The sequence below is a fragment of the Muntiacus reevesi genome, chromosome 10 (assembly GCF_963930625.1).
Source record: "Muntiacus reevesi chromosome 10, mMunRee1.1, whole genome shotgun sequence".
NCBI classification, from domain to species: domain Eukaryota; kingdom Metazoa; phylum Chordata; class Mammalia; order Artiodactyla; family Cervidae; genus Muntiacus; species Muntiacus reevesi.
In genome coordinates this window covers 1,875,300-1,897,328 of record NC_089258.1, presented here as the reverse complement: position 1 = coordinate 1,897,328, position 22,029 = coordinate 1,875,300, and the positions used below count along the sequence as shown (strand labels likewise).

Genomic DNA, 22,029 nt, shown 5'->3' with positions numbered 1-22,029 from the left:
TTTCCACTCTTTCTGCCTCCTCTGCCTCATCCCGTAGGTTGCAGCAGAGCGATCCCTGCTTCTGGGATCTTCTGGTCTGGACACGATGATTTTCTCTTGGCTCCTACGGCAGTGCCATGAACTCCCTGACACATGAGCATCACCTTGATCTTGACCCCAGCCCTGGGTCTGGGGAGGTGTCTGGCACTTGATGGACCCTTAAAGGAGATTTGTTAATTGCAGCCAAGAGGGGTGGGGTGGGGTGGGAGGTGGGAGGGAGATTCGAGGGGGAGAGGACATAGGTGTATCTGTGGCTGATTCATATTGAGGTATGGTAGGAACCAACACGATACTGCAAAGCAATTATGCTTCAATTAAAAAATAAATAAATTAAAAAAAAGATTTGTTAATTGAATGGGTAGGAGAACAAACCTTGATTCCCTCTCTGCCCTAATTCCCCTTTTACTTTTACAAGAAGGGGAGAGGCACATTTTTTTCCCTGCCTTCATCAGGCTGCTGTTGGTTAGGCAGGGTGTTGGGAGTGAGGTCTGTCTTTGAAGATTGCCCCCTGGCTTTCACTTCTGAGCACTACTGGGCTCGGCCCCACATTGATGCTTTTTTAAAAAAGGTTTTTTGATGTGGACCAATTTTTAAGTCGTGGGGGAAGGTTTGGCCATGAGGCATGTGGGATCTTGGCTCCCTGACCGGGGATCAAACCTGCACCCTCTGCGTTGGAAGGTGAAGTCTTGACCACTGGACTTCCAGGGAAGCCCCCCTACACTGATGTTTGGATGTGGTTCTGTACTGACTGATAGCCTGGTCCTGTGTCGTTTTTGGCTTCCTTAATATTATTAGCCAATGTGTTTTGAACATTTATTATGAATGAGTGAAAGGAAAGAAAGAGTTAGTCACTCAGTCATGTCCGACTCTGTGTGATCCCATGGCTCCTCTGTCCATGGGATTCTCCAGGCAAGAATACTGGAGTAAGTTGCCATTCCCTTCTCTAGGGGATCTTCCTACCCAAGGATCAAACCTGGGTCTCCTGCATTGCAGGCAGCTTCTTTGCCAACTGAGCTATCATAATGAGGGAAGCTCATTATGATCTATAGATACTGTTCTAAATACACTTGTTCTTTCACCCACCACACAGGGATTCGGCCTCCACTATGTACCAGACACTGGCAACCGTGGATACACCGTGAGTGCAATTGAGATATCCCCTGCTTTCACGGAGCTTGCATTTTGTAGAAAAATACAAATGATTAAATAAGTGTATACTGTGGCAGACGGTGATGAGTGCTCTGCGGAAGAGATCAGAGTAGGGGGTGAGGGAGGGACTTGTTAGTATGTACAGGATGGTCAGGGAGGACTCACAGAGAAGGTAACCTTTGAGCAGAGACCTGAAAGGGGTGAGGAAAGGAACGGTGTGGTCATCGGGTGGGGAGAGCATTCTAGGCAGAAAGCAGCAAGTGTAAGGCTCTGAGCTCAGGTCCCAGTGGCACGTCCCAGGAAGAGCGAGGAGGCGAGGATGGTTGGAAGCGAGTAAGTGCAGGGGAAGTGAGTGTGAAGTGAGGTCATATATGGCAGCCCTGGCTAACAGAACTATGTGAGAGTCACATGTGCCATTCAAATTTCTTTCTTTAAAAAAGTTTTATTGGAGTATAGTATAGTTAACAACTTGTAAGGTTGTTGGTTTCAAGAGTTCAGCAGAGTGAATGAATTATATGCATACAGTATCCATTCCTTTTTAGTGATTCGTTTCCCATATAAACCGTAATAGAGTACTGAGTAGAGTACTGAGTACTGAGCTGCACGGTAAGTCCTATTAGTTATATATTTTATATACGGTTACATATAGTAGTGTGTATAAGGCAATCCCAGTCTCCCAATTTATCCCTCCCCCACCAATTCTGAAATTTCTCCCAGCTGCATTAAAAACGTAAAAAGAAGCAAGTGAAATTAATGATATTTTTGTTTAACACACTATATCCCAAATATTATTGCTTCAACATATAATCAAGGAAAATGGGATTTGAAATGAAATGCTTTATTATTTTTTCTTATGATGATTTCAAAATCTGGTGTGCACATCTCATTTCGGGCTAGCTTCACTGCCTGTTCAGTGACCATGTTCAGGAGCCCCCACCATATTGGACAGCGTGGATGGAGAGGCCTGTGAATGAGATGGGGCTGCCACTGGAAGCTCTGGGGCCCGGGAGCATTATCTCTGCCTTGCATTGTAGAAGCTTTGCTCCAACTGTGATGAGAGAAGGTCTGCGGGGGTGGGAGGAGGTGGGGGTGACGGGACAGAGCAGGGAGCCTGGAAAGGAGGCCCTCACCAGTATGCAGTGGCAATGGTTAGGACCGAGGTGGTGGTGGTGAGGGTGACTGGATTCTGGTGTAATCTACCAGGTCTTTCTGATGTGGATGAGGGAGGAGTTTAGGAAGGGCAAAGATTTTTGGCCTGAGCTAGTGGAAGCCTGGGCTTGTCCTTTAGAGGGTTGAGGAAGACGGGGTGGGGGCACCCCTGGGGGAGCACGTGGAGTGTGGCTTGCAATGCGGGTGTCAGCCTTCCAGGTGCAGCTGATGGGCAGGCAGCTGGACATCTTGAGTCTGGGGCTCAGAGTGGAGGTCTCTGACCTGGCTGGAGGTATAAATTTGGGAGCTGACAGCGTACTGATGGTGTTTAGGGCTGAGCATGAGTGGAAGGCCCAGGGGAGTGAGTGCCTATAGAGAAGAGGGGCCTGAGCCCTGGTGGAGAAGGTGGAAGCCGCGAAGCAGGCCTGGAGGGAGAGCTCACAGAGACAGCGTAAAGGCAGTGAGGAGAGGGGCTGGAGGGGACACACGCTGTGTCCAGTGGGCCGGTGGGCAGAGCGGGAGGAGAGCCTGGGGTCTCTGATCGCTGCCTGGTGATCCAGGAGACGACGGGAGGGGAGAAGGCGACCACGGGTACAGGTGACTTGTTTGCAGGGTTTCGTTTAAAGAGGAGGAGAAAGAGAGGTGAAGTGAAGTGAAAGTTGTGTTCAACTCTGCGATCCTGTGGATAGTCCATGGAATTCTCCTGGCCAGAATACTGGAGTGGGTTGCCATTCCCTTCTCCAGGGGATTTTCCCGACCCGGGGATCAAACCCGGATCTCCTGCATTGCAGGCAGATTCTTTATCAACTGAGCCACCAGGGAAACCCCTTTAGTAGGGGGTATGTGGTCACAAGTTCTTTTTTTCCCTTAAAGATGTTCAGTGTGTTAGCTGATGGAGAAGATGTAGTAACAGGGCAAAATTATCATGAGAGAGAGAGAGAGAAATGAGCTGGTTCATACTCACAGCAGCGTGGCGAGGTAGGTACTGTTTTCCAGACGAGGAGACGGAGTAGAGGAAGGCCTGGTCACTTGCTCAAGGCCACCCAGTGATGAGTATCAGGACCAGGGATCCATGCAGATGCCTCAGTGTTAGAATGTCCAGTCTTAACTACTCTGTTGGTTTCCAGGCTAGGCTTTGGGAGGGTCCTTATCTCACACTTCCATGTCCAGCCCAACACCTCACAGGGAGAGAGGGCTGTGCAGAGGTGGGACTTGATAGATCTTTAATGATCAAGGACCTGGGCTGGAAGTGCCGTGGGAGGGTGGGCGTGGCGTCCCCGCAGTCCTTCCTGTCCTTGTGGGGGTGGGGCATCGAGCAGACAGAAATACGGAAAAGCGTTTGTTGGGCGGCTGAGGAATGAATGAAAGCTCTGGCGGTCCATCCTAAGCCGGTGGCTGTCTGTGTGTGCCGCGGTGCTGGCCGGATCTGAACTCCTGCTCAGGTTTGCTGCGAGTGTGCTTGAAGATTCTGTTCAGTCTCTCTAGCGTGCCATGGGGGGTGAGGGGCGCATGCAGACTGCTTCTCTGTTGGTGGTGGTGGTGGGTCCCTCTGCTGTGTGCTCCCCTGAGAGCAGCTGGGCCTTGGGGGTGGGGTGGACGCCAGAAGGAGCCTGACAGTTTCTGGGATTACAGCTTTGTGCCCGCGGTGTTTTGCTCTGCAGACGGGCACAAAGCTCAAAGCCACGGCTCCAACGCCGAGGTCCCGGCCCTCAGCACATCCGCACTTTGCTTGACGAGGGCTCAGCCCGCTGGAGTCCGAGGCTGGCTTCAGCCTTCTCCTCACACGGCCGAGCTCCTAGTCCAGTGCTTCCAGTGCTCTGGGCACAAGCTGGGCACGGTGGCACCCCGTGCTGCGGGGCCTTTTGGAATGTGTGGGCACAGTTTCCGTGGTCGCCGTGCTGGGGATGAGGATGGTGGCAGTAGCTCTGTTTGCACCCTGGCTACGGAAGATCACAGTGGGAGCTTCCTACGGGCTGGCAGTGCCCCAGTCGGAAGCCCTGCTCACGTGTGTGGCTGCTGGGTGCCCCGGGGGCCCAGGACCCGTCTTGCATCAGCTGCTACCCTGTTACGTGCTCTTGAGCCAGTCCCTTTGTTTCCCCATTTCCCACTTTTATGGACAGAGCCATGAACACCTAGTTGCTTGCTTTTTCGTCTTGTGATAAGATTTTTTTTTTAATCAAAGTATAGTTGATTCATAATATTGTGTTAGTTTCAGGTGTATAGCAAAGTGATTCAGTTATGTACATATATATTTTTTGAATTCTTTTCCACTATAGGTTATTACAAAGTGTTAAATATAGTTCCCTGTGCTATACAGTAAATCCTTGTTGCTTATCTGTTTTAAGTATAGTAGTTTGTATCTGTTAATCCTATACTCCTAATTTATCTCCCTCTCCCCTTTCCCCTCTGGTAACCATAAATTTGTCTTCTGTGACTATATCTCTGTCTTGTATATAGATTCATTTGTATTATTTTTTAGATTCCACATATATGTGATATCATGTAATATTTGTCTTTGTCTGACTTACATCATTTAGTATGATAATCTCTAGGTTCATCATGTTGCTGCAAATGGCATAATTTCTTTCTTTTTTACGACTGAGCAGTATTCCATTGTGTGTATACATCACATCTTGCTTATCCATTCATTCTGCCTGTGGACACTTAGGCTGTTTCCATGCCTTGGTTGTTGTAAATAATGCTGCTTTGAACATTGGGGTGCATATATCTTTTTGAATTAGATATAATCTTTTCTAGTTATATGCCAAGGAGTGGGGTTGCTGGATCACATGGTGGCCCTACTTTTAGCTTTTTTCAGGAAACTTCATACTGTTATTGAAATAAGTTTTAAATAAGGCTTTGGATTAACAGTTGTCATCCTAAAAGCACACCATACGTACAGCTTGCTCTGTGGACCCACATGTTAACTCATTTGATCTTAATCACAGCCTTAGGCAGGAGGGCTGCTAAATAATCTCCATCTAACAGATGAGGAAGCCAAGGCAGAGAGCACAGTGACCCTGGGGGCTGTCCCCACGTGGGCTGACTGCCCCCTTCCTTCCCTCCAGGGACAGGGGCAGACCCGGCGGTCAGCACCAAGAGCAACCACTGCCTGGATGCCGCCAAGGCCTGCAACCTGAACGACAACTGCAAGAAGCTGCGCTCCTCCTACATCTCCATCTGCAACCGCGAGATCTCACCCAGCGAGCGCTGCAACCGCCGCAAGTGCCACAAGGCCCTGCGCCAGTTCTTTGACCGCGTACCCAGCGAGTACACCTACCGCATGCTCTTCTGCTCCTGCCAGGACCAGGCGTGCGCCGAGCGCCGCCGCCAGACCATCCTGCCCAGCTGTTCCTACGAGGACAAGGAGAAGCCCAACTGCCTGGAGCTCCGCAGCCTGTGCCGGACAGACCACCTGTGCAGGTAGGGGCTGCTGCAGCTCCGCGGGGAGACGGTAGGGGGCGCTTGCCGGCTCTGTGCTCCGGTGTCTGCTGGGCTACCATCGTGAGCTGAACAAAGAGGGCGACTGGGATATGTGCAAAATGCATTGTCATCCACCCATCCACCCATTCATTCATTCATTCATTCATCCATTCATCTGTGCATTTCTTTATTCAGGACAGATTTATTGTGCTGTGTGCCCAGCTTCAGGCTAAGCACTGTGGGGTAACCACAATGAGCAACTGTAGGAGCTCCTAACTTAAAATCAGAGGCCCTGGGACCTGGAGTAACGGAGGAACTTCAGTGACTTTAAGTCCACCTTTCCTCCTTTAAGGAAGCCCCAGCCCTTATCCCGTTATCCCAGTGAGGTCCTCTGACCATCGGGGAAGGGCTCTTGCAGATCCCAGAGGCAGCTCCTTCACACTGAGAGCTGAGCTCAGCACATGTTGGGTGGAGTGTGGGGAATCTGATGGCCCTGGGTCTGAGTCCTGACTTTTCCACTCACTAGCTGTGTAACTTGGAGCCTGTTTTTCAAATGTCCTAGTCTCCATTCCTTTCGGAGAAGGCAATGGCACCCCACTCCAGTACTCTTGCCTGGAAAATCCCATGGATGGAGGAGCCTGGTAGGCTACAGTCCATGGGGTCGCGAAGAGTCAGACACGACTGACGTGACTTAGCAGCAGCAGCAGTCTCCATTCCTTTACCCATGAAATGGGAATAAAACACCCACATCACAGCATTATTGTGAAGATTAGATGACATGTGTGTTAAAGCTTAGCACAGAATTTGGCATAAAGTAATTGCTTAATGAGTATCTAATTATTTGGAAGTTTTGTTTTGTTAAAGCGAGTTGAAATGTGTGTCCATAATTCTCCTGTTTTTCCTGTTTGTTATTAACATATTTATTGAGACTGTGGCATCCCGTGCGTGGTTCTAAAGCATGGGCAAGCAGAGGTGAACACAGTGCTCTTTGAGTAGCACCCAATTCAGAAGGGAGACAGAGGGGGGGAGCAGGGATCCCGATGAGAGCTGTGGGCTGAGAGCTGTGGGCTCCTGGAGCAAGTGTGTAGGGGAGAGCCCGGTCTCAGCCTCGGGGTACAGAAGACAGGACCTTGAACTGAGCCTTGGAACATGAGAATAAGGAAGCCAGGGAGAGAGTCCGGCATGCAGATACAAGGAACGCACAATGAGTCCACTTCTTGTGGAGGGCAGCTGTTAAAGGGATGTTTGGATGAAACATCTTTTTCGGATTATATCTTGTGTTACTTGTATGTGGGAAAAGCATATGTAAAGGCTGGAGGGTAGGAGAATGCCTGGGGTTATGGGTCCCTATAGGTGGTGGGTGCACGTGGAGCTGGGTCCTGGGGAGGGGAGGTCAGAGGTATGGCTGCTGGGGAGATAGCTACTGCAGATAAGCAGAGCTTGCTTATTGCATCCCAGACAGCAGTCTTCTATACAGTTTATCTCATTAGTTCTTGCAACAAGGCTATGAGGTAGGTGCTGTTATCATCCTTATCTGCCAAATGATCAAATAGAGGAAGTAACTTGCCCACGGTTGCACAGCTCCCTTGTTTCAGAGCTGGATCCTACCTCCGTTGCTTTCCTCCAGAGTAGCACCCTGGTCTGGCCTAAGACAGGGGCTGCGGGCATGGAGAGAAGAATGTCAGCTCAGTATCCCTGTATCAGTATCAGTGCGTAAGTGATACATCAGTATTAGAAGTGTATCAGATACATCAGTATTAGATACGTCAGTATTAGAAGCACATCAGTATTAGAAGTGTATCAGTGTATGAGTGATAAGTAGTCTTGACGGGCCTGGGGACTGGTGGAAAGTTCCCTGGAGGCAGTGCCATTTCTGTTTTGTTTACTCCACACTAGGGGTGGCTCGGATGGTAAAGAATATACCTGCAATGTGGGAGACCTGGGTTGGGAAGATCCCCTGGAGAAGGGAAAGGCTACCCACTCCAGTGTTCTTGCCTGGAGAATTCCGTGGACAGAAGAACCTGGTGGGCTACAGTCCATGGAGTCGCAAAGAATTACATGACTGAATGGCTTTCCTTTCCACTTTCACTTTACTCCACACTTGGTCCTGCACGTGGAGCCTGGCTCATGGCGAGTGCGCTGTGAGCGTCAGTTGGATGACTCCGTGAGTGGTGGCCGCCGTATTTCCTCCTTAGGTAACTATGGGGCCGTGGAGCCAATCGACGGGCGTGTTGAGTGTGCAGCGTGTGAGGTTCAGTGGATGGAGTATTGCCATCCCCATGATGTCTTGGGGGCATCTGAATCTATGGTCCTGGAGCTCAATGAAGAAGCTGGGGTGGAGGAATGGGACTGGGGTTGTTTCGAGGACCCGGGAGAACAGGGCTGCAGAGGGAAGGGAGCTCCGGGCCTGTGTGGCTGAACGGGAGGCACTGCCTTGGTTTGGAAAATGAGCTGGAGTTTGGAGAAGGACTGATCCCTGTGGGGCTGGAAAAGCCTGAAGAAGGTGGGCTTTTCTCTTTTGCTTACTTAAAGAAACATACCTTATTGCCTACAAAAACGATTGGGGTGGGCTTCCTGATAGCTCAGTTGGCAGAGAATCTGTCTGCATTGCAGGATACCCCGGTTCGATTCCTAGGTTGGGAAGATCCACTGGAAAAGGGATAGGCTACCCACTCCAGTATTCTTGGGCTTCCCTTGGGGCTCAGCTGGTAAAGAATCTGCCTGCAATGCAGGAGACCTGGGTTTTATCCCTGGGTTGGGACGATCCCCTGGAGAAGGGAAAGGTACCCACTCCAGTATTCTTGCCTGGAGAATGCCATGGACTATATGTAGTCCATGGGACCATAAAGAGTCAGACATGACTGAGTGACTTTCACTTTCAAAATGAAAGTATGAACACAGCAAGAGGATGGTTAGAAGTAGAAGACTCGGGCCCAGAAAAGGAAGTTGGGCATCAAGGCAGCCCATGTGTGCTGTAGGGTGGGGGTGGTGCTGGGCTGGCACTCAGCTTACTGAGAGCTGAGAAAAAGTCAAGACTTGATGGGGACGTCACTCCCAAAATGTGATGGGAGGAACCTACTGATTATTGAGTGGAGACGTGATTCTCCTCGTCCTAAATGCTGCACTGACCTTGTCAGCCTGCACGACACACAGTGTATGTGGGGTGAGAGGATGGATGAGGGACTGGGGGGGCTGGAGGCCAAGCCTGAGTCCAGGATCAGTGACCAAAAGCTGGGGCATTGGGAGTAAGGCCAGGTGCACCAGGGCCATGGGCAGCGGGCCTGGCATCAAGCCTCAGGTGGACATCTCCCTGGGGTCCTGAGCAGAGCAAACTTGGGAACACTGGCAACCCCTCTCATTAGTGGTGTTTTAAGGGAGGAAAAGACCCTGATGTTGGGAAAGATTGAAGGCAGAAGAAGAGGGCAGCAGAGGGTGAGATGATTGGCCGACAACATTGACTTAATGGAGATGAGTTTGAGCAAACTCTGGGAGATAGTGAAGGACAGAGGAGCCTGGTGGGCTGCAGTCCACGGGGTCGCAAGGAGCTGGACACGACTGAGTGACTAAGCATGCACCCGCAAGCGGGAGGACGAGGGCTGAAGGCAGAGCCGCGTGTAGGGTGAGCCTGGCAGGGCCTGGGGACCGTTACAGTGCGCCCACGTATCCTTGGGGAGCTCTGCCTGTGACTCAGTGTGGCAGCTGGGTGGGCGAGGTTGCCATGGTGACCCTGCAGCCGGGAAGCCTACCTTCTGTGCCTGCCCTACCCCTGGTCTCCTGAGAAGTCCTGGATGGCTGTTTCACTGCCTGTGCCCTGGGCTTCTTCACTGATCAACAAGGATGTTCCGCATTCTCCCAGGACACTTTCTAGCCTTTGGGTCTCAGTCCATCACACGGCTTTCCTGTCTGCCTTCTCCTCCTGTGCTTCCACTTGAGGTCATGTTTCCGGAGAGGTTAGCTCTTGGTAAAAGAGGAAATAACCAGTGATGCCTTATTAAGTTAGACGGGGTGGAAGGGCAGGTTTGAAGGAGAGGAGCTGACTTCTTTCCATGCTCTCGCAGGCTTGGCTTACTGATGGCTGGATCCTGCCTCTGTGGTCTATGCTGAGCCCAGGAAGTGAGGAGTGCCTGGGGCGGGGCCCCTGGAGACCAGGCATTTCTCCCCTGTGCCCTCCCTTCCCTCCCGGCCTTGGCGTACTCCAGGTTTCTGCCCACCAGTTGGACATCACAGGTGGACATCTTGACTGTGAAAGAGGGAGAGCCCAGTGCTATTGTGTTTGGAGCAGGAACTGGGGACCCTCAAGTATCCTGGACACTTTAATGGATGGAACTGGCCTTGATGGGGGTCATGGGAGGGCCTCCCTGGGCTGACTCTGGGAATGAGGCCGTTGCGGGCATCTCCTAGAACACGCCCCACACTCTAGGGCTATAGTGTCCAGCTTGCACTTCACTGGACCTGTCGGCCCCCCTTCACCCTTCAGCTCTGGGACTTGGCCCAGCTCTGCCCAGGCTTTTCTTTGAGTGAATCTTGGCCCAGGACTTCTGTGGGGGCTTTTCCCTGAGTGAATCTTGGCCCAGGACGTCCATGGGGGGCAGCTCTACAAGACTCCCTTCACCTGGCATGACATTAAAGCAAGTCCACTGATGTGCTGTGCGCTGCCCAAGCAGCAGGCCTCGTACATCCCGTGTGATATTTAACAGACTCCGCTGTGCTATCTTATGAATGTCACTAAGAGCTAAACAGAAGGGTTTGAAAATGCTTTGGTTAAACAAGGGTATTTTCCTGCTGGGGCCCTGGGGTGTTGGAAGCATTTCTGGATCCTCCTCCTGCTCTTTGGACCAGGATCAGCTTGGGGTCAGAGGGAGGGAGCCTCTGAGAGTGGAAACTTCCTGCTTGAGCCATGGGTCCAACTCATCTTGAAGTTTCGCCCCGGGAACCCTGCCTTCTGCCTTACTCTGGTTCATGTCTCATGGGCATTTGGTGCTGTGGACTTAGGACCAGGAGAGGCTTTTCCTTTCAAAGGCTTCTGATGTGGAGTCTGGAAAGCCTGGAGAATCTCCTGGAATGGTTCCACGGAATTTGGCTAATTTCTGTCACCCCAGCCCGTCAGTGGGCCATGACCTACTTCCTTTTTAGAGCATAATCTTTTGGTTTCTACTTTCTCAGTTTACACTCATTGCAAGGATGGTCCAGACTCTGTGTATGTGTGTGTGTAGGGTGCGGTTGTGGGGCTGTGGGAAGGATGATTGTGATTGTGTTGTCTTGTAAACTGTGTGCTGGTAGGTCTTGCTTGGAGAGGCCCCTAGAATGCCCTGTTCTTCTTGGTCTGCCAAGAGGATAAGGATATAAATAGATCAGGGCTGGCTCTGTGCCACATCTCTGGCTGTAATTTAACCTCTGGGTGCTGAGGACGTGTATAAATAGTTTTCAGCCTGGGGCTACCCTAGCTGCCTGGGCTCCTTTGTGCAGTGGACATTGTCCTTGTCTGAGAGGGTTGCTTGGAAGGCAGTGGGGGGGTCCCCCTTGTCTTCAGCAAGACCCTCACTCCCTTGAGGTGTGTCTGGTGTCTGTAAGCAGTGTGGATGGACAGGTCTGGGTTTGATTCTTGGCTCTCTGAGGCTGTCCCTGAGCTTCTTTTGGACTCTACAGAATCTGGTGGCTGATATTTTCAGCAGGTTAGCTTAAAGTGGTTATTTTCATAGGTGGTTGGAGGGCTTCTGAGACTTTCCTTCCGTGAAAGGAGAGGATCTTGAATATCTTGAAATCATATGTAAAGTTTTATGTATATTTTCTGGAGAGAAACTTGTTGCTTTCATTAGATTCTTAAAGGATTCCTTGACCTCCCCCAAATTAAGAACCTCCTCCATCTCCAGATGGCCAACTTGGATTGGCTGCCTAGAGGATTATGAATCTAGCAAAGGGAGCTGTGATTGATTGGTGATGCCTGCCACTGACATGGAAGGGGCAGAATCGTGGACGGGGCAGATCTGCTAGAACCCAGCTAGTCATTCCTGGGACCACTTGTTCACCAGTAGCAGGAGGAATGGGGATCCTGGGGTCATTCCTTTATTCATTTTCTAAGAAATTTTTTAAAATTTACTTATTTATTTTTGGCTGAGCTGGGTCTTCTTTGCTGCACATTAGCTCTAATTGCAGTGAACGGGCTACTCTCCATCGTGGTGGGCAGGCTTCTCGTTGTGGCGGCTTCTCTTGTGGAGCACAGGCTCCAGGCTTATGGGCTTCAGTCGTTGTGGCGCATGGAGTCAGTTGCCCCACGGCATGTGGGATCTTATTTCCCTGACCAGGGATGGAACGCGTGTACCCTGCATTGGCTGCTCGATTCCTAACCACTGGACCGCAGGGAAGTCTTTCCTTTACTCATTTGACAACGGTTGGTTGATCATCCACTCTGGGCCAGGCTTCCCGTTGGGATTGGAGAGTTAATGAAGTAGGTAGAGGCCGCTGACAGTCCAGTGGCAGGACACAGGTGACTGATGGCCTCTGCAATGGGAATGAGCCACACAGTGGACGGGATGGTAGCATTTCCACTCAGGTGCTCTTGAAATCCCAGTTCTACTCTGCTCGCTACCACGCCGTCCCGGGGTTACTCTGGTGGCCCAGAGAACAGCTGCTCCTTGGGGTAGATCAGCCATAGGTGCATGAACCTTGTTCGGAGGTCCATCTGGTCTTGGAACAGAGCTGGGCCCAGGAGTGCCATGGGCTAAAGAGGTCACCCTCCTCCTGAAGAAGACTAAACCCACAAGGCTGCTGTGGCTGGGGTGGGCGGGCCTCTGCGGGGAGGCGCTTGGGATCCTTGGTCGGCCAGAGACCGTGAGGCCCATCCTCTCTTTGGGGATCCCGTGCTGGCTTCTGCTGCTCGCCTCTTTAGGGGTCCTGCTCACCCTTGATCTTTGGGCCAAGAGTGCCCAGAGTATTCCTCTTGGAATTTCCTGTGGCAAATTGACACAAGGCTGGAATGTGGAACATTGCTAAAGGCTCTGGGAAAACAAACACAGAGAGGAGCTGCAGCCTAGATATTTAGTTTGCAATATAGGGTTTCCACGGCTTCTTGCCCTGGCCACTACAGGGAGGTCAGAATGACTGGACAGACAGCACCTGTGCCTTTCACCGTCCGGCTGCTGTCTGGACACCCGGGCTCCCTAAAGCTCACACCCAGAGAGACGAGGTCCTCTTGTCTATCTGAGGCTGCCACTGGTGGAGTTCTGAGTGAGAACCCCCTCATCCCTGGGTGATTGGCAGAGGAATGACCCACTGTGAGGGGATGCTGCTTATGCAGAGAGAGAGAATCAGAGTACAAATCGCTCGGGTTTGTTCACACTAGAGGCGTCACCTATGATTGGCTGTTGTGGATGCGGCAGGGCATGCTCTCAGCTACCCAGATGCTGCTTCGTTCACTGGGCTCCTTGATATTTCTGCTTCCACCCAGTGATGTGGGCTTTTTCTTGCTACTGTCTCTATCCACTGGGGTAGCTATAACAAAATACTATGGACCAGAGGGTTTACCCAACAAATAGTTCTTTCTCACAGTTCTGGAGGCTGGAATCCAAGGTGAGGGTGCCAGCACAGTTGGGGTCTCCGTGCGGGTCCTCTTCAGAGTGGTGTCTTCACGTACCCTTCCTTGGCTGGTGCTCGTTGAGAGGGATTGGGTGTTTCTTACTCTTTTCATAAGGCTGCTAGTCCCATCATGGTGCTCTATTCTCATGGTCTAATTGCTTTTTGCAGACTCCACCTCGAGATACCATCACGTGGGGCATTAGGGTTTAGCAGATCAGTCGTGGGGGGACACAAACGTTCAGTTTGTAGCACCTAATATGTGTGTGTGTGTGTGTGTGTTAGTTGTTCAGTCATGTCCAACTCTTTGTAACCCCATGGTCTGTAACCTGCCAGGCTCCTCTGTCCATGGGATTCTCCAGGCAAAAATACTGGAGTGGGTAGCCATTCCCTTCTCCAGGGAATCTTCCCCACCTGGGGATTGAACCTGGGTCTCCTGTACTGCAGACAGATATTTTTTTTTAACCATCTGAGCCACCAGGAAAGCCCTAGACTTATACTTCATTTAGCGTCTGTTTGGTTCTCATCTCTCTGAGCCCTCTCGTAGCCTCTCCTTCCATTGATGTGTTCTCTTTTTTTATGTAGACATTGTTTGTTTTAATTCTGTTGGTGTTTAGTTGATTAACGATGTTGTGTTCATTTCTGCTGTACAGCAAAGAGATTCAATCATACATACATACACATTCTTTCATTAGTCTTTTCCATTATGGGTTATCATAGGATGGTGAGTATAGTTCCCTCCACTATGCAGTAGGACCTTGCTGTCACTGATGCTTCCTGGAACTTGTCTGCATCCTTCATGTGGCACTGATCATGTGGCTTTCTGTTGATACTTTATCTTCCCAATTGGGTCTCTTTTTAAAATATTCTTATATATAATATATGTGTATGCATGTGTGCTTAGTCACTGCAGTTGTGTCCAACTCTTTGTGACCCCATGGACTGTAGCCTGCCAGGCTCCAGTGTCCGTGGGATTTCCCAGGCAAGAATACTGGAGTGGGTTGCCATTCCCTTCTCCAGGGGATCCTTCTGACTCAGGGGCCAAACCCATGTCTCTTACATCTCCTGCATCGGAAGGCAGGTTCTTTACCACTAGTGCCGCCTGGGAAGCTCAAGTATGTTTATGTATATGTATATACAATTAATTTATTTATCTAACAGATATTCATTATGTGCCAGGCACTGTGCTAGACACTGGATATAGATACTGGAGAGCACAATAGAGATGGTCCACACCCCCCTTGGAGCTTATAGTCTGATGGAGGAGATAGACAATAATCAAGCAAACAATGTATATGATTAACAAGCAACACAGTATGTGATAATCAAGCAAAGTATGTGATTAACATCTTTGAAATGAGCAGGATGTAGAAATAGAATGTAATGGGGGAAGAAGGGGGGACCTCCTTGGGCAGAGCGCTCAGGGAACATTTATCTGAGAGGATGACATTTAAGCTGAGACCTGAAGAGTGAGGAGCCAGAAGAAAGACAGGTGGGAGAAAGAACATCTCATATAGAGGCAGTAGCATGTGCAGGAGCTGGTTGAGGGAACCTGGCATTTCTGGGGCTGCGAGAGGAGGTTGGCGTGGCTGGAGCTGAGGGAACCGGGGAGAGATCTGCAGGCAGGGCTAGGTCCCACGGGGCCATCCCAGGCTGGGGCAAGGAGTCTGGATTTATTCTTTTTTAAAAAAGTGTTTATTTGGCTGCACTGGATCTTATTGCAGCACGTGGACTCTTCAGTTTTGGCACGTGAACTCTTATTTGCAGCATGTGGGATCTAGTTCCTGATCAGGGATTGAACCTGTGGCACCTGCATTGTGGGCATGGAGTCTTAGCCAGTGACCCCTAGGGAGGTCCCCAGAAGCTTTTTTCTTCTAATTATACTCAGAATAAATCTAAAAACTTCCCTGGTGGTCCAGTAGCTAAGACTCCATGCTCCCACTGCAGGGGGCCTGGGTTTGATCCCTGGTCAGAGAACTAGATCCTATGTGCTGCAACTAAGAGGGTGCATGCTGCAACTAAAGATCCTGCATGCCACAACGAAGATAGGGGATCCTGTGAGCCGGAACCAAGACCTGCCACAGCCAAGTGAATAAATAAATATTAAAAGTAAATAATTAAAAAGAAGGAAGCTTCTGAAGTCAACTAGTAATGTTATCCAAAGTGTGATAATGGATGATGACTCTGGCTACTGGGTGGACAATTAAGGGAGGCGGCAAGAATGACCTCCGAGAGACCGGAGAGGAGGTTATTTAAGTATCACCAGATCAGAGATGACAGCAGCCCAGGCCAGGAGGGTGGCCGTGCGGAATGAGATAAGTGGGTAAATCTGAGTTATTTTAGAGATGGAAATGATGTATCTTGATGTGGGAGTGAGGGAGACAGAGGCGCTCAAGGAGAGCTCACGGGTTTCTGGCTTGAGCCACCTGGTGGGTGATGATGCCATTTTCTGGGATGGCGAAGGCTTGGAGGGGGAGATAAATCAGGAGTTCCATTCTAGGCATGTGAATTTTCAGATGCCTTTGAGACATTCCTGGGCTTCCCTGGTGGCTGAGAGGTTAAAGTGTCTGCCTCCAATGTGGGAGACCTGGGTTTGATCCCTGGGTCCGGAAGATCCCCTAGAGAAGGAAATGGTAACCCACTCCAGTATTCTTGCCTGGAGAATCCCATGGATGGAGGAGCCTGGTAGGCTACAGTCCACGGGGTCGCAAAGAGTCGGACACGGCTGAGCGACTTTATTCACTTCACTGAGACATTCCTACCTGGAGCTTGCCTGGAGTTGTAAATTCTGGGAGTCATTAGCATATTTATGGTGTTTAAGGCTAGGGGACTGTGTAGGTTTTCCTAGGGAGAAGCTAGCATGAGAGGAGGCCCTAAGAATGTGCCTGCCCCCCTGGAAGTGCATCGTAAAGGTTTGCAGGTGTTGTTATGGCACCCCAGGAGTCCAAGGAGATTTTTGGAAAAAAGACATGGACAGGTGTGCCAGATGCTGCTGATAGCATCTGGTGAGGAGAGGCAGGTGACCACTGTATTTGGGAAAGTGGCAGACGTTGGTGACCTCCTCAATAGCAATTTTGATGCAGTGATGATGACAGAAACCTGATTGGAGGGAATTCCCTGGCAGTTCAATGGTCAGGACTCTTTGCTTTCACTGTCAAGGGTTTGATCCCTGGCCTGGGAACTAAAATCCCACAAGCTGCATAGCCAATAAAAGAAAGAAAGAAACCTGATTACAATCGTGGCCGTGGGCTCAGTTTCTCCAGCCAGAGCCGAAAAATTCCTTACAATGTGGGAAGAGACCTTTGTCTAAGTGCCAGGCTTTCCTGAATAACCTAGCTGGCCCGCCCTCTCAGAGAAGATGACTCTGGCGCTGCCGAGAGGAACCTTGCTTCTTCAGCCTTCTTCATCGAGGGATTCTTAGAACAGCCCGAGGAGTGCCTGAGGGGTGCCCCAGGCTGCCTGTGCTGGATCTCCTGTCTGTGCTGGTTGGGGCTGTGACTTCTCCTGTGGCCAGCCAGGATGTGGTCTTTGCCCTCCCAGGGTGGTATCCGCAGAGGTGAGAAATCCTGCCCTCCTTCTTCAGTAACATTAGCCTGGTATTCTGGGGCCAGCTGTCCTCCTCAGCGCCCTTTCAGGGGATATCTTAGAAGACTCAGAGACCTACAAATGGCTCCGTTATCCCAGGGTGTCTGAGGTGGGTAAGCATAGCAGACCACCATTAGCACCCTCCCACCTAGAGAAGAACTAGGACTCTGAATTAAGCACCAAGGCAGTAAGATCCTCAAGTGGTTGTTCTTGTTCAGTCACTCAGTTGTGTCCAACTCTTTGTGACCCCATGGACTGCAGCACGCCAGGCTCCTCTGTCCTTCACTATCTCCTGGAATTTGCTCAAACTCATGTCCATTGAGTGGATGATGCCATCTAACCACCTCATCCTCTGTCGCCCCCTTCTCCTCCTGTCGGCAATCCTTCCAAGCATCAGGGTCTTTTCTAATGAGTGAGTTCTTTGCATCAGGTGGCCAAAGGATTGGAGCTTCAGCTTCAGCATCTGTCCTTCCAATGAATATTCAGAGTTGATTTCCTTTAGAATTGACTGGTTTGATCTCCTTGCTGTCCAGGGGACTCTCAAGAGTCTTCTCCAACACCACAGTTCAAAAGCATCAATTCTTTGGTACTCAGCCGTCTTTATGGTCCAGCTCTCATATCTGTACACGACTAGTGGAAAAATCGTAGCTTTGACTGTTATGGACCTTTGTTGGCAAAGTGACATCTCTGCTTTTTAATGTGCTGTCTAGGTTGGTCATAACTTCTTCCAAGGAGCAAGTGTCTTTAATTTCATGGCTGCAGTCACTGTCTGCAGTGATTTTGGAGCCCAAGAAATAAAGTCTGACTCATATGGAGTGAGAGGGAAATTTGGGGAGAGCTGCTTGCACCTGGCCCAAGATGCATTGTACTTGTCCAGCAGGATCCTTCAGAGCATGAGAGTTCTCCCTCACTTGGCCTTTGGTGGGCTGGGGAGTGCTCAAGAAAAGAATCCCCGGATGTGTTCTTCAGAGGGGCTGGAGTTGCAGCCCTGGCTTCAGATCCTTACCTTGGCAGTTGTGAGAGCTTGACTGGGTTTTTTAACATCACACAACCTCTGTGCCTCTTGTCAAAATCAGGACAGTTACACCTACGAGAAAGCTTGGTCTCTTATTCCCCAGGACTTCCGGGGTGCTCCATTGGTCCTCAGCACCCAGGATGCTGAGTTAAACCTTGGGCTGTGCAGGCTGTGAGGTGGAGGGCCAGCCCCCAAGGCTGGTGGGGGCCATCAGGGAAGGTAGCTTGGAGGAGGTGTCCGAGCTGAGCTTGAAGGAGGAGCAAGAAGGCCTGTTCTAGAAGGCGGCCCTTCTTGTTCTCTCAGGGGGTATGTGTGTCTCAAAAAGGAGGGGGCAGACAAGGGAGAATCAGCTTATAAAACCTTTGTGCATTTTGCCAAGGAGTCTGATTTTCTTAGACGACAACAGGGAGCCATGATGTGTTTCAGGCAGGAGAGAGGCCCAGTGTGGTTAGTGCTTTGGAACGGAAGATCCCTTTGGCCGCTGTGCACACAGTGGGTCAGAGGAGAGAGGGGCTGGAGACGGGGGTGACCTTGGGGCCCACTCTGATGGGGCCTGAGACCAGGAGTGCTGAGCCAGAGGGTGTGAGGGGTGAGGCCGGTTCCCAGAACTAGCTGGATGTGGACGGTGAGGGAGTGGGAGGAGGCAGGTGGACACCGCAGTCTCTGGCCTGTTGACCGGCTGGCTGACAAGTCATTACTACCTGAGAGCTGGGAGCAGGAGGTCTGGACACAGAGTTAATGTTAGTCTCTTCAGTTGGGTCTGACTCTCTGCGACCCCATGGACTCTGTAGCCCGTCAGGCTCTTCTGTCCCTGGGTTCTCCAGGCAAGAAGACTGGAGTGGGTCGCCATGCTCTTCTCCAGGGAATCTTCCCGACTCAGGGACTGAACCTGGGTCCCCTGCATTGCAGACAGATTCTTTATCGTCTAAGCCCCAGTCTGGGCATAGAAGGAAGGTGTTTGGGTTTTGAACTTGTTTGTTGGGAAGCCTTTGGAACAGGCAAGTGGAAATGTATACATGGGAGTTTGGGGGAGAGGTCGAGGCTTGAGATTGAGATTATGGGATTAAGTGAAATAAAGCAGAAAGAGCTGTGAGGAAGAGCCTCTGGGCGCAGAGGCGCACAGTAAACATTAGTTCCTTCAAAGAGCTTGTAAGCTCATTTGGGGCGACAAGGCTCACACGTGTGGAAACATTTAGTATGAAGAGGAGGCCCTGCTTAATTAAGTGTTGTAAGGATTAAACTGCTCGCTGTGGGCGTTCAGAGGAAGGGAGCCATGTGTCCGGAGGAGCCATGACAGGTGATGTGGAGGGGGATCCTGCCGCTGGGGGGGAGGAAGCTTCCAGAACGGGGCGGGAGGGGAAACCAGACTGGACATGGGTGTCCCAGGAGAGAGGGAGGTCCTGCTCGGAGCACAGGCGCCAGTGGAGGGAGGAGAGTGTGTGTATGTGTGTGTGTGTGTGTGTGTGTGTGTGTGTGTAACTGGAGCCCTGAAATGTTCTGGGGAGACACTGGGAAGATAGACTCCTGCAGCCCTTCCCACCTGTCAGTTCCTAACTCCAGCAGACTCCAAACGTGCTGCTCAACAAGAGGAAGAAACAGAGGCCAGTGAGGAGTCCTGGTTTAGGAGTCACACTAAATCCTGATAGGCCCGCAGCTCTGCGACTGCCTCGGCCCGTAACTAACTCTGTGATCTTGTTGGAAACTGGAATGAGTTACCTTGTTAGCTAGGAGTTCCCCATTCCAAGGGGCTTCCCTGGTGGCTCAGATGGTAAAGAATCCGCCAGCAATGCAGGAGAGCCAGGCTCGATACCTGAGTCAGGAAGCTCCCCTGGAGAAGGGAATGGCAACCCACTCCAGTATTCTTGCCTGGGAAGTCCATGGACAGAGGAGCCTGGCGGGCCATGGTCACAGAGTCGGACATGACTGAGTGACTAAGCATGTGCGCCCCATCCTAAGAGGTACAGAGCGGAGGCTGGGGGCCCCTTGCCAGGCCTCAGATGAGTGTCAGGTTTGGGACTTTTGTCCCTTCTGAGCTGGTGTGATTGTGACTTGCGTATCTCTCAAGTTCAGTTGAAGGGATTGGATCGCATGGACCAGGAGGCCCCTCTGCCTCCTTCTCCTCCCTGCCCCTCCCCTTCCCTCTCTTCCTTCCTCTTTCTTTTTCTCCTGATTTTCAAAATGAGCTTCACTTTCCTGCTTTTGCTACATACAAAAGCTGTATGTGCTCGCCATGAAACATAATTCCGCCAAGATAGGAAGGTCGACTCAAGAAAGTAGACATCATCTGCAAGCCCAGCACCCTGAAATCACCCTTAAATAAGTATACGTTTAGGAGAATGTGTACCTCCAGGCTTTAAAACTAGGCATCCACATATTTTGACAGCAGTGATGTTGTGTGGTGTATGCTGTTTTATTTGTGCCTTTTTCCCGCTGTGTTAATGTTTCAGTCTTAATGTCTTGGCACGTCCAGGTTTACTGGTTTTGGTGGCAGTCTCCTTTTCTCCGTGGGTGACACGCGGAACTTGCTATGGTTACACGTGTACACTTGCTCTGTCGTGTAAGAAACTTATAATTGGATTGGAGCTTGGTACGTGGAAGGGGACAGACATTCTGGGCCCTGGGACAGAAGGGGACACTTAGGCACCCAGAGAGCTGTTGTCTTGTGGACTCGGGCCTTCCGTGAGATGAAGGGGAGGACAGGTGACTGGGCTGAGCCGGGGTCTTCTCGGTGGGTGGGTGGGTGTGTTTCTGGGAAGTTTCCGTTTGTGAGTCTGGGTTGCTGTCTGCTGACAGGCCGTTCAGGAGCCGGTCGCTAATTTCCTGTAACTTCTCGGGGCGGTGCACAGGACAAGAACTGCGCTAAGCCATCCGTTTGGGGATGGAAAAGGCAGAGGCCTTTTAAGCTTCCAGCCAGAGGCAGAAGGCGATGCCCGAAGCGGGAGGTTTTAGGAGTCAGTGTGTGTACTGGCCTTGTTAAAAAATCAGCTGGCTGATAATGTGGCGATCAGGGCTGCAGCCACAGTGGAGAGGGCTGCAAAGTGTCGGCGGGCCGAGCCTGGAAGCAAGGAAGGTCTGGGGCAGTGGCTTATTTTCTCTATTCGCTTTTCTAAGTGTTTGTTTCTCAGGGGGAGTTTTAAGTAAACCGAGCAAGGATCATTGCCTGCGACTTGCTAATCCTTCCCTCGCTGCCGCAGAGACAGACGATTGGAAATCCCTAAGAAATCAACAGATAGTAGCTCCCAAGTGGTGAGCAGTGAGCTCAGAAGACTCGGGGCTGCAGCGGCCAAGGTCATTAAGTGGCCAGCTCTCTCTGCTGCCGTTGGAAGGAGGTGTGGCACCGTGCTAGCGGGAGAGCTGGGCTTTTTCACCTTCTGGAAGATGTGCAGGACGGGAAGAAAGCTGGGCAGGTAGACAGGTCTGGGGGCCCCTGCCTCCTCCTTCCCCCTGCTGGAAACTCACACACAGATGTCCATGGAGGAGGAACGACTTTGGCCACCTCTTGGCAACCTCTTCTGTCTCCTTCTTTTTCGGGCTCATTGTGTTCTAGTTGTTTTAATTAGTGCCTGTGTCTTTAAGGAAGTTGAACCGGCAGAGGGGGGCCTCAGACAGAGCAATCAGAGCACGTGCATTGGCCCAAGATGAGGAGAGAGGACCCTGGAGATTGCCACCCACTGGCCTGAGCACCCCATCTCCTCTGCCGATTGAAGGAGGTGTGGCTTGCAGGGACCCTGTTGCGGGGCCGTGTGACGGGGGAGCTGGCCGGAGTGGGGCCCGGGCCGCCTTGTCTGCAGTGAGCCTCGTCCTGACTCGTGATGGGAGGAAGGTGCACTGTCTGAGGAGGTGGCAGCTGTGGATTAAGCACAATATCCTTGTATCTGAAGGTGGAGCCTGGGGGATCCATGATTCCACCTGGCAGCAGGCTTGAAGCTCTTTCCCCTCTCCCCCAAATTTCATTTTAGAGATGAAGAAGCTGAGGGCCAGAGAGGTGGAGTCACACAGCTAGGAAGGGACAGGACTCAGGCAAAAGGTCAGGTCTGGGCAGCACCCTGTCCCGTGAGGTGGCTTGGCATGCTGGAGGGCTAACTGGACAGGGATGTCAG

The 22,029-nt window shown here is 51.1% G+C and overlaps 1 protein-coding gene across 2 annotated transcripts in view; it reads left to right on the top strand.

The window, feature by feature from the left end:
- GFRA2 (GDNF family receptor alpha 2) overlaps window positions 1-22,029 on the top strand; it is a 102,998-nt gene that overhangs the window by 34,651 nt on the left and 46,318 nt on the right. The window contains exons 4-5 of one of the 2 annotated variants that reach the window (XM_065946775.1): window positions 1,130-1,177; window positions 5,406-5,760. In XM_065946775.1, coding sequence (XP_065802847.1) covers window positions 1,130-1,177; window positions 5,406-5,760 — 403 coding nt within the window. The remainder of the gene's footprint in view (window positions 1-1,129; window positions 1,178-5,405; window positions 5,761-22,029) is intronic. The other variant, XM_065946776.1, reaches the window with a different exon arrangement.